Consider the following 12,454-nt stretch of genomic DNA (forward strand, 5'->3'; position numbering starts at 1 on the left):
TTCAAAGACACAGGCTCCCTTCTGTTGTCCTAATGGCTGCATTGTGTTTGAGAGATGATTGAATTAGCCTAGTGCTGATTGCTTGGCACATTGATTAATGCTCCCTGTTGTGCTCCAGTGCATTTTGGTTTCCAGGGGGCTTGCTGCTGAATCCCAATGAGATATGCTGCTGAAGAACAGCTGCACTTCTGGAGGCATGACAACTGACAACTTATTATATGACCCATCTCATGAAAGCAGAAATAATTGGTGATATCTTATTCAATGGCCATTTAGTCAAAATGAACATCTCTTCAAAATCACAGAACTTTAACAGTTTTTATCCGACCGTGGACAGATTGGGATTGTGGCTCAGACCTCCTCTCCCATGACCTCTTGAGGGAGGAGCCAACATGATAGACATTGATACAAAGGTGGAACATGGACCCGGGACCATAGTAACTGCTTATGTAAGGGCTAATATATGCACGTACATTTATGCACTGCAAGAAATGACACATCTTATAAATCTGACAAACACACGTCCAAGATCTGGGAGCTTCATGAACTCTCACATACAAACACATGTACATCCATCACACAGTTCATCAGATCTATCCTGCGTTACATTGGTCGATAAGGTGAGAGCCGTTCATCAAGGCTGACAGACAGCGAGATGTTTGTCACAGGGAACAGTCTGAGCCCCTCCACACTCTGACCCTGGATCAGGGAGAGAGAGTCTGGACACTTGTTTACCCCGGCATCCATCATCCTGCTGCAAGGAAGCTGGGCTTATCAGAGAGCCACGTCAGCTCCTGCACAGCAGCAGCAGCAGGCGGCTAAAGAGTGGCCAAAGAGGCATGGGGGCTCAACACATTTATTACTTATTGTTAATGTGAAAAATAATCAAAATCAGTGTTTTATAATAACCATATTTAGTCATAAAATAATACACTATAACATTATAATATGCTATAGCCACAGTTACCCCTGGAGAAGACTGACAGAAGTGCGGCCGCAGCTGCACACATCTGTGCCAAAGGATCCTCCGACCACCTCCAACCACTGCTCGCTCTCAGGTTGAGATATGCTGTCTACAGTTACACAATGATACCTCCCGGGCAAGGTCTGTGGCTCCGTTTCCTCCCGCTGCCCTTCCCTTTAACACACAGATGTAATCATATTCCAACAAGCCTTCCTTCCTGTAAAGCTCCCACCCCCCACCGTACCTCCACACCCACTCCTATAACTCAAAACAAGCAGTGCCACTGTCTCTCTGCACATGGGAAGCAGGGGATCGCTCACCACCATCACAGTGAGTAGCCGAGGCCGGGAAACAAAGAGATGGATATGGGAGACATGTGGATTAAAAAAAATATTGAAAACCCATAAAGCATTAACGGAATATAAATCATAATTGTTTGATATTTTGTGTCCACAGTCACAGTTTGGCCAACATTTCTTGCAATTTTCTTGGACAGAAAATATTACTTGACCCACACATTGTTGTTTCTAACCCTTACTGACAAAGTTATAATAAAAAAAGAAACATTTGTTGCTATGTATTCTTTGTACTATGCCGTTACAAAGAGCAGAGTGAGTAGAACAGGCTGCAGTAACAGGAACACTAAGTGGTGTTTGGGGAATTTGATGAGTGTTTTGTGCCTGCCTGTAAAACTGTGATAATAATGCCTTAGCAGTGTGGTATTAGGTCTCTGCAACAGGAGCCATGACGTTTCACTTCAGTAGCAGATCAAACACAGATCTGGTACACATGATTTAGTCAAATCAACAAAAGTATCTGGAAAATCTCAATACACAAAATCTATACAAGATCAAACTGTGCTTTTGGATAGCGACATACCAGGTAAATAAAGCATACTAAGTGGTTTGACCTGTTTGCCAACAACAAGCAGATACTGGGATATTTCCAAACATACATACCAATCTTTTGAGTAGTCATCGAGTAGTCAACAGAAATACTCCAATGCTCTGGTGCATGTGAAGTAAGACGACCATTTCATACACAATCAAGTGCCATCTTTTCCATGGAGGTGCCATCATCAAGCAAAGAAATCCTAAAGAAAAGTACACTTCTCAAAGACTAGACTGCCCATTTCAAACAGACATCACATTCTGTACGGGTAGGAAAGTAGATTGTTTGAACCTGGACCTGCCTGTGCTGGATCAGCTGACTGCACAGACAGTGGATACTTTGTGCCAGAGTTGAGCAGATGTAGAGGAGCTGAGGCTTTGAAGGGAGTAATTATCAGCACCACACCCTAAAGGCCAGTGTCCACCGTCCAGCAGGCCGCCACTGCCACCAGTTTCCTCACGGAAACACAAAGCTTCATACGTCAGAGAGAGGGCCACAGCTCCCTGCCCACACGCCCTGACACCTTAAGCGACCCCACACTTCAAATAGTTTTGACGTAGAGCTATGTGTACCAACGTGTATGACATGAGTCTATGCGCTGTTCTTCAAAATGACAGATCCTCAGAACTCTGAAACAGCTGAATATGCTGCACTAAAGCAGTAAGGACGTGAACCCCATTGCTATTACCACACAAAAATGGGCTTTCTCTGTCAGTTGAGCAAAGTCATCTGATACCTCTTTCAGGCAGTAGGAGAAAAGTGTTGCTATAACACTGTTTTTGTCTTGTGTAATGCCTTTTGTGTGTCACACACATAAAGAATATTGAGGCAAGGTGACTGAACTTTGCAGATGTGTATTTAGGTGTGTGTGTGTGTGTGTGGTTGAGATGGTACTAGTTTCTCAAAGGTTAAGATAAATTATTGAGGACATAAAGGCTCTTCTCACAGGCTAATGCTGACAAAGCACCTTTGGGCGTCAAAAGGACAACAAGCTAAAAACAAGATTTTTCCTTCTCTTGCTGCTCCCGTAAATCACACACTTTGTCCCATCTTTACCACTCACAAAAGAGCATTAGAATTATGCATGGTCTATGTTGAGACACACTGGTTGCGCACAGGTGGCACTGCACACAAAGAAAAAAAAAAATCAGGGTTAAACCTCTCAACACTGGCTTGGGCCAGAGCTCACTTAATCCAATCACCTTCCAGTAAAAGCCTCACATGTGCTGGGTTGCCTCGGTAACCCACTGCAGGATTCTACTACAGATCTGCACACACACACACTTGATAAGGTCAGCACATGAGGAGTTAACACCGCTACCCAGGCTGCCGGAAATTCTGGCTTCCATTCAATTCTTATCTGTGAAGTGAACTAAACAAAAAGAAAACAAGACGTGTTTGAGGTACACAAGAAATGCCTGTCAAACATGGAAGCCTGATATCAAAGAAACCCCAAGAAGAAGAAAATAAACTCTTCCTTCTGCAAATGTTTTCATTAGCCGTGTTTAAGTTAGAAAATGTTTTGGATTTATTGGATTTTGAGTACACTGGTCAATTTGTGGCGAAGGGTACAAGTCCTCGTTGTGAAGCCATAAGTCGAATACTGCACAGTGGAACTATGTCGCCTGGATGGCAATACAGGGGCCCCAACTTGGAGACGGGAAGGGGGAAGGGTTCACAAGCATTAGCTGGGTCTCTGGATAAAAACAAGGACACATCTCCGAGGTAAATGAGTGGTTGATAGACTGGCCACAACAAATTGTGTGAAATCAAAAACAAATAAAAGTTTGTATGATAAAATGATGTACATTAAGGGAGTCATTAACCAAACGGGTAGCACATGCAAAAGTGGATCAGCAGCCAAGTCATTTGCGCTTCTTTCATCTACGTATCTCATATGGAGTCCTAATTCTGGAATACATGTGTGTAGTTGAAGTGATAGTCAGTTACGTTCTTAATACTTGATACATTGAACAGTGATTCATGTGAACAGTGCACACAGAATAAGAGAGACATTAGTGGAGAATAGTGCACTGTGTCCTCCCTGGATGACTCATACATGGCTGGTGTGTGATGCAGTGCCATTATGGCCCTGCTGCCACACAGCGGTGCAGCACAGGTGTACTGGTGCTGATGCTGATGGAGCGTATATCCCCCACTCTAGCCCTCCCACCAAACACACAGTGATTGATGACTGATGAGGTGCTAGGATTATGGCACATGCTCCGCTGCTCCATATGTTTCTAACACTGGGAGAGGGCTGGAGCCAGTCAGCAGTGTTGGGGGAGTCATTGTGGTGACAGAGGAGCTTGTCCGTCAATTCATCAATAACAGATGAGCAAATAGAGTAACGCAAAATGCCTTTACACTGACAATTTGTGACCCATGTGTCTGGATTTACAAATATTTCAGTGGCAAAAATCCTAAATTAATGAACAAAAAAATATTTCAATAAACAGCTCTACTCACTCATGATGTGGTGGGTCACCAGGCTGGGCCCAGATGGGGCAGGGCTTTGGACAGGTGAGGTAATAATCCACTGGATATCTCCTAGAGGCACTCATGACCTAAAATGAACAAAGAACACAATAAGATTAGAGAAATGGACATCACACACGATCCAAGTAAAATGTTAAAGCAAGTTGGATTCATACAATTTTTTTAAATGACAAGAATTAGGGGTGGCCCAGTGGTGCAGCGGTAATTAAAATGAGTATTATTCTGTTTCTACTGAATATTTAAGCCTCGTGATGAAGAAGAATCTACTCAAAAGGCCTTTTTCATGACACGTTCTTATGTACAAAGTTGTTCTTAACGCCTCTTCGGAACATTTTTGGCATTCACAAAACGCTGAAAACGTTCCTCTGTAAGAACAAATGCTAAGAACACTCAGGAGGCAGAAAAAAAGTCTCCAGTTCGGTTCACGATCTGCTCCTGATGGAACCCAACATTCTGAGTCATATATATTTGTACATATTAAATCTTAATTAATTCCAGAAAACATGTACAATTATTCTAATAATAAATATCATATAATAATAAATATATGGTTGGCGGTGACATATGCTAATTAGTCCTCACACGCACGCGCTTCCAAGTTGGGATTCAATGGGATTCCAAATTAGGACTCAGTTTCCTGACACTGCCTTCATTAAGAAGTTTCTTAAGAAGATGTTCATGATTGAGGCCCATTGTTCAGTAGAGTGTGCATACTTACCAAGTGCTTTCACGTTCAAATATTTAAATATGGTCACAAGTTTAAGGAGCACTTCAACGTCTGCACAGTAATTTCTTCACTTTACTGCGTGGACGTGTTATTACGCCTTGCAATATAGTTCCCCTTTTTATCCGCTTAGAAAATCGACATGTTTAATTTTGTGTAACTATATTTGGATCATGTAAGTACTCACGTAACCGTATTTAAATAGGGAAAACGTGGAAGAGCTTGATCGTCTCTAACTTCACCCCCTTTTGGCCCCATAGAGGAGAATAGGCTAAATGCTAACAACATCTTTTGTCTTTTTGAGTGACTGAGCGCAAGCGTAAAGACCAGACAGGTACGCATCAACTCGTCTAAGCTCAGGTAAGAACATACCTCAGCATGGAAAAACGGTGGCCTGTTCCTTTAAGTGACCCAACCCACCTTTCCTATAGATCAGACAAAACATGTTTTTCATTCCAAATACAACATTTTGATGGAAAAAAATGTTTCCTGATCTGTCTCAACAATAAAACCAAACAAATAGTGATTAAAAAAAATAGTTGACCGCTATTTCCGCAATCATAAGGTATTGATGAATAGAGTTGCTTTAGCCCTCTGTGTCTCTGTTCCATCTGGTCCTAATGGCTCAGTCACAACATAAAAAAAAACAGTAATCCCTTGACAGTATGCAGTAATGGGGTGTAATTTGACCAATTTGCAGATGCCTGTGGGAGATTTGGGAAGCTGAGCGAGGGCTGGGGAGGAAAACGGAGCAGGTGAAATGCAGCCTCCCGCTTGTTTCTATGAGTGCCACTGCTGCAGATGCTCGGAGATCCAATATCCTCCCAGGCTGCGCGAGAAACCAGCGCAGGTCAGCAGAAAGTTGCCCATACACAGGATGACAAATAATGAACAGTGCTGCAGCGTGGGCACACATCCTTTTGTACTGGAGAAGAAGAAACAGGTGCCACACTGCAATCCCCACCAACACACGTGAAGGCTTTATTGGGTGGTTTATTGTGACGTCGCAACACGATGACCAAGTTTCTTCCGGGCCCAAAATGTTGATTAGACTCTCTCTTGATTCATCGTTATATTAGTAACGTGGCTGTACAAAAAAACGTCCTGATAATCCTAGTCCTAGACCGCGTCAGGAGTTTGGAGGGAGTCTGAGATGAAAATGAGAGAGACCTTGACTCCGGTTGCTTAGTTACAGGCATTTAGCAACACAAAAGCTTGAATTTGAGAAGCGACATGACACCTTTTAAACTGGCACGTGAACTGACCTTTTAAGAAGAAAAATGCACTAAATGTGTTGCTTTAGTAGTGCCATTTAGTTAATTCCCGAGATTCTCTGCCAGTGTCACCATGAGAGAGAGAGAGAGAGAGAGAGAGAGGTGACAAGATGGGACTCATTTTGTGGCTGTTGACCCCAATGACAACAGGGCTTTACCATTTCCTTTCTGTCTCTGAGCCACCATTCCAAAAGCACTGCAAACTCAGCACTTCAGGCATTAAACGACTTTAGCTTATCATTGCTAGTGATTGGATCCACAGACTGTCGGCCCACACCCACTAATCTATTGGCAGTTGTAATACATGCAAATGCCCCACTAATGTATTATTACTACTGATGTGTTTCAGTGACATGACTCTTTATGGATCACTCTCATCTTGATCACTTTCAAAATGGAATACTTTGTTTTGACAGAACGTTTGCTGGACATCAACTAATACTGCTGTAGTTTCGTAAATGTATAGCTATGTATATTTGTTGATAAACCACATCAATGTAACACTGCAAACATGTTAAAGTGCCACAAAATCTGCTATTATGGTTATGACAGTTATGAGCCATCCTATTAATCACTGATGTAATAGTCCACCACTGATTAACAGTAGTGTTAACAAATGCACAGAAAACATAATATGGGAAAATCCGTTCATTAGTTGGGAAGCATGCTGGGTCTTGTTTTGGTCAGAGAATTGGAAGATCTCAGTAGTAAAGCTCTATAGGTTGAAATAACAGCTGATAATGCAAATAGTCTAACGCTTGCTGACACTCGTCCATTCATTACATCCGGACTGAGAGGAGACCAGAGGGATCTGAAAACAAAAAAAAACCCTGTATTCATGGTTGTACACTTGTTTTGGACTGCATATGTCAAACGGTTTGAGCAGCAGTAATCATGCAACATATTCTCCGTGTTTTCAAACGGCAAAGCCCCTGACAACATTAAGCCGCATTATCCTGAAACGGGATAGGGAGGATTGTAAGGGAGACCACTTGTCAGCGAACCGAAAATCATGTAAACAACATCCCTTTGACAGTTTCAAAATAAGAGCGCCATCAGTCCTTAGCCGCGCAAACCAAGAGCAACTAAAGCATAAAGCTTGCTCAAATTTGACCAACCTATTAATCAAACATGATGGTATCACGTGGTAATGTTATTGTAAAGAAAACAACTAATTATGAGTTATGAGTAAAAAAAAATAGCTCTTTTCATTGAATACATTTTCATCCTCACACTGGTAAACTCACGCATAAACACAAACACAGCAGCTGGTTAAGCTAATAAAAATGAGGGGCATGTCTTTGCAACCAATCGGGGCCATTCAGACTCTGCCCTGTCTGCCCTGTGCGGGTGGTGAGGGTCAGTGGGTAAGAGGGGCTTTGGCATGGGCTCACATGGGTGATGCAAGTCCTTCTGCTCTCCTACTACAACAGCACTCAGTTTCAGAAGTCCAAAGTCCAAACAAGTTGTCCAAGTAAATAACAATAATAATAATAATAATAATAATAATAATAATAATAATAATAATAATAATAATTGTTATTATTATTATTATTATTATTATTATTATTATTATTATTATTCACACTGTTACGGGCTCAGCGTCGAAAGTTCGAGTCCCACGGGCGAAAAATATCATTCAAAAGGGCTGTAACAGATGCTCTTAATGTGTAGACCTAAACCGGAAGTTGACCTAACGTAAAAGGCTAGCTGCACTGTTGTGTGTATGGCTAGGTAGGCCTCGGTGAATACAAATAGGCACAAAGTTTACAGTTATCAAACCAAGCATACCATCTGTCATGAGTGCAAATCTATTTGAATATCACACCGCACACCTTCAATTTAGTCAAAAAATCCTAATGAAGACGTTTTCATTTTACTTTGAAAGCGATCGGCTATGAGCCCCATCGTCATTGAGCCCCGCAGAAACGCTGGTTGCACTGACAGATTAATTTTCATGAGCTCGACAAGTTCCCTCCTGCTCCAACATTAGAGAACCACGCTAACCCCAACAACAGTACAAACACTCACCTTGCTCTTCGCTCGACGGCTTCTTTTCGTTTACATGGCCACTGGTATTTCCCCGACCACACAGGAGCAGAAAATGTCCATGGTCCTGTACCAGGAAGTCCAGGGCACTTGTGAAACTCCGTGGAGAAGCCGTGAGATCCTAGGCAGGTATAATGCGCCGCCCGCCGGCCTCATCTGATCTCACCGCTGCTGCCGCTGCATGTCGGGTTATTCCCCACACCGCTGAATGACCAGGACTGACCACCAAATCTTTTAATTAACATACGGATGATTAAATCCACCACAACGTCACATCCAGACTGTAAAGGAGGGAAACCTAATGTACGCTGGGTTTTCATTTGGGCTATTATTAGGCTATACCAAGGTAGCACGGCAATTTACCGATGCATTTAGAAATATATACATAACCTATTTTCATTCCTCTTTCAATAAAAGCTCATTTCAGTGCAATACAAGTCACTGTGCACCTACACTATGTTAGACTGACCTCTGTTGGTCAAACGCGCGGAGCGTTTTCAAGGATTGAACAGAGCTATAGCTATGGAGGGGTTTTAATCATAGCGTTTTTCCGTGCGGAAATTTTCAACATTCAAAGTACAGAATAGCAATGATAAAGAGTTGTATTCTATATTAGTTTTGTATTCTATATTGCTATGGCATTGGCCCTCATATTTAATCACGGTAACACTTTATTTTACACTGTAGCCGTGATACATTGTACCTGCCCAAGTAAGAAAATGTGCATAACTTGTACCAATGGGTTACATACACAATGGAATAATATGTGCAGTTTTGAGGTACATAATGTAATATGACATAATGTCCCTTCAAAGTACTAATACACACAATGTGTACTACATAGGTACTAGTTATTACAGATTGTTGCAAAGCAGATTACATTGTACAATATTTTGTTGGTAATGGTGATCGTATGAAATAAAGTGTAACCATTTTAGTTGAGAACGTTTTACTACTTTTACTCCACTACATTTGAAAGATAAATGCTCCACTATATTTAAAACAGGCTCTAAAGTAAAAAGTAAATGTGGCCAGAGGTTTTGTTTATTTTGAAAACCAGTCGCAATAATGAAAGTTCGTCTCAGTTGTGTTACTGGAAACAAAATGATGATTTGCAGCATTTACTTGTAAACTGACTTGTACTTGTTCTTTGCATACTTATTATGTACTTTATACATACAATACTTTAAGTAGCCTAATAATTTGACTGAGCAACTTTAACCTGCATTGGAGTAATACTTAACTTATACAGGCTACTATAATGAAATCAAGTACTTTGAGCAACACTATTGGATCAATATTTTGCTGTAAATTGTTTTTCTGCAAAGCATGAATTACCCGGTAAAACGGCCTTGTCTGTAATGTCAGTGCAGCTGCTGCAGCTCTATCTCATCAATGGCACTGTTTTAAATAGGCCTACACGAAAGTAAAAAATCCAGGCCTTACGTGTGAGTGCCTCCGGGTCACTTTCTGTTAACACCAGTGAAACTCCACCCAGCAAACAATTGAGCTCCCTCTGTAAGTATTTAATATTGTGCTGTTGCTTTCCATGCATTTTTGCGACTCCCTTTCTTCATATATTTAATTGTATTATTCCCTGTACAGGTAGGGTTACATAATTCAAAAACATTTGGTTTGATTATTTTTTTTTAATGTGTGGATTATTTGAGTTGTTGCGCAAAACAAAGTGGAAGCAAAAGTTTTTTTTTTTTTCTACTTAGTTTCCAATTTGGTCATAGACTAAAATGTATTTTGTGCTAATAATAGTTTCTCATTTTGGTGTATGACTAAACTGGAAGCAAAACAATAAGAGACCTTTGCTCTTATTTGAGCAGTCTAGTGACTAGACACTCGCCTCTCTGCACAAAGTGATTGATTTATTCATTTGTGGTCCGCTGTGTTCCTTTATTGAACATGTCCATCAACTGTCAAGGACTTGTGCTTTGGTAAATAGCAGGTGAATCTAAATGCATGGACATCAGTTGTTGCTTTCCAACTCTGCGACTGAAACAGTATAGTGCGGCAGACCGATATGGGAGTGTGACACAGCCCTGCAGCTCTTACCTTGTTAGAGCAGAGTTTTTATTTTACTATAAAGCTTCATGTTACCATGTTAAGAGGGCTATGAGAGGGCCATGAGTCTAACTTTGCCCCACAGTGAGTGTCGATGTTGATTTTATGGTCTATTAAGCCGCTGATTGAGCTTCTGCTGTCTGCAACCAATTGAACATCAGTCCCCACCGCTGGTGTTTGAGCAAGTAGAATGTTAGAGAACGCAAAAAGTGATATAACAAGCTACAGGAGGTTAAATGGAGTCACCCGCTGCTTACCTCGATAAGGTCCTTCCCATGCTCGCAGGTGAGCACTTACAGCAGCAGTGAAACAATCGTAACTTTACGTATTACACTTAGAATGGAACAGAAGCTTATTTGTACAGCGCTTTTCACAAGACACCCAAAGCGTTTCACACAGTTTTAGGGGATTTGTTCTTCATTTATGGGGAAACTTAGGGGAAACTTCATTCATAGTTTCCCCTAGAATCAATCGACACCAGGGGAAGCAAATCCCCTAAAACTGGTTGGTTCTTTTAGTCTATATTTCACATTATACCAAAGTACCAAAGTATTCTGTCATGTAAAAATACTGCTACCATATCAATTATGAAATCAACACAGACTTCTTCAGTGTCTTTTGAATGGAAGAAAGTCCTCCCAAAAATGCCATCCATCAGAAGCACCCATAGACTATAATGGACTGTTCATGTTCCTTTTTCAGACACAAGGGGGCAGCAATGCTTCACACCATCGAATTGCATTGTTCATGTTCTTACAATTCTAATTATTGCGGCTTCACCTTCCACCAACCAACACTGGAATTGCATAAGCATAGCATTTCTGATTTTTTCCCCCGTCTATAACAAAAGAGAATGAGTCACCTCGGTTCTTCAAAAGAGAGTGAGCTGAGGAGGAACTGATGAAGGAACGTACAGTCAGGAAAAGCTGCTCCACTGCAGCCTTTGATCAGCACTATAATTTAATTACCCGCCTCGATTTGGGATGCGACAGCTCTTCAAAACCACATTGAGGAAATTAGCTTTTACTCCAGTTTCCCCCCGAAATGTGAGCGTTTAAACGTGATGCAGATTTAGATTTTGAACAATACACTTTTGTTCCCTCCACATTTTTATAATTGTATTATCTGGTTATTATTTTGTCCCAAAATCACACACACAAGATACTTCCTGTTGTAGAATGTGTTTGTTATGATACTGATACTAATCTGGCAATTTAAGTCAAACAAAACAACCTGATATTCAGACACACACACACTAATCTATGTTGATTTTTTTTTTTTTTTTACTCCTTCAAGTATCATGACTAAATGAAACTTGTTTTTAATATTCACAGATTTTCAGGTCCTTCTATCGAGATTCTGAAAACCAAAACAAAAATGTTCATCAGCGTATTACGAAGAATTCCCTGTGGGTTTCTTAATCTCCAATAAGCTGGTAGAACTTCAACACGGCTAATATCAGCCTCATCATTGTTCAGCTTTTTGTCCTGATTTACTTTGTTTTGAGGAAGCACACAGCTATTTCAGAAGCTTTTAAACCCTTTAATCACACCTCACAGTGAAAGAGCAAGTCCTTGTAAAATGTCTGAGTAAAAAAAAAAAGAATACGGTGAAATTGGAAAAAAAAGAAAGAAAGAATGTGTTGCTATGCTGCTGACCTTCAAGCCATTTCTGCTTGTTGCGTTTCTCTTTATTTTCTGTATATCGTGTCTGGCTGTGCGAGTCTTACCTTGAAAGAATCTAGGTTGGACGTCTAATACAGCCGGTGGTATGAGACATTTGTACCTTTTCGAAAACCAGTTGTGTGTGAGTGCGAAGCTAAAGTGCACCAAACCCTTACTTCCTGGCTGTGTCACATCTTACGGTGGCTTCATGAGAGGAAAAAAAAATAAAGAAATAAGTCAAGCAACAGAAATAAAAATAGAAGAAAAGGTCTTGTGGAAAATGAAGTGTGAACTGCAGACTTTTTCTTGAGCTTGA

At 40.9% G+C, this 12,454-nt stretch overlaps 1 protein-coding gene across 1 annotated transcript in view; it reads right to left on the bottom strand.

Moving 5' to 3' along the window:
* Positions 1–8,586, bottom strand: part of usp6nl (USP6 N-terminal like) — a 40,872-nt gene extending 32,286 nt beyond the window's left edge. The window contains exons 1-2 of the mRNA XM_079582923.1: positions 8,384–8,586; positions 4,325–4,422 (exon numbers count right to left, since the gene is read on the bottom strand). Of these exons, the coding sequence (XP_079439049.1) occupies positions 4,325–4,328 (4 nt within the window). The 5' untranslated portion in view covers positions 4,329–4,422; positions 8,384–8,586. The remainder of the gene's footprint in view (positions 1–4,324; positions 4,423–8,383) is intronic.
* Between the last annotated feature and the right edge of the window lie 3,868 nt (positions 8,587–12,454).

This window comes from Gobius niger, assembly GCF_951799975.1.
Source record: "Gobius niger genome assembly, chromosome: 2".
Lineage (NCBI taxonomy): Eukaryota > Metazoa > Chordata > Actinopteri > Gobiiformes > Gobiidae > Gobius > Gobius niger.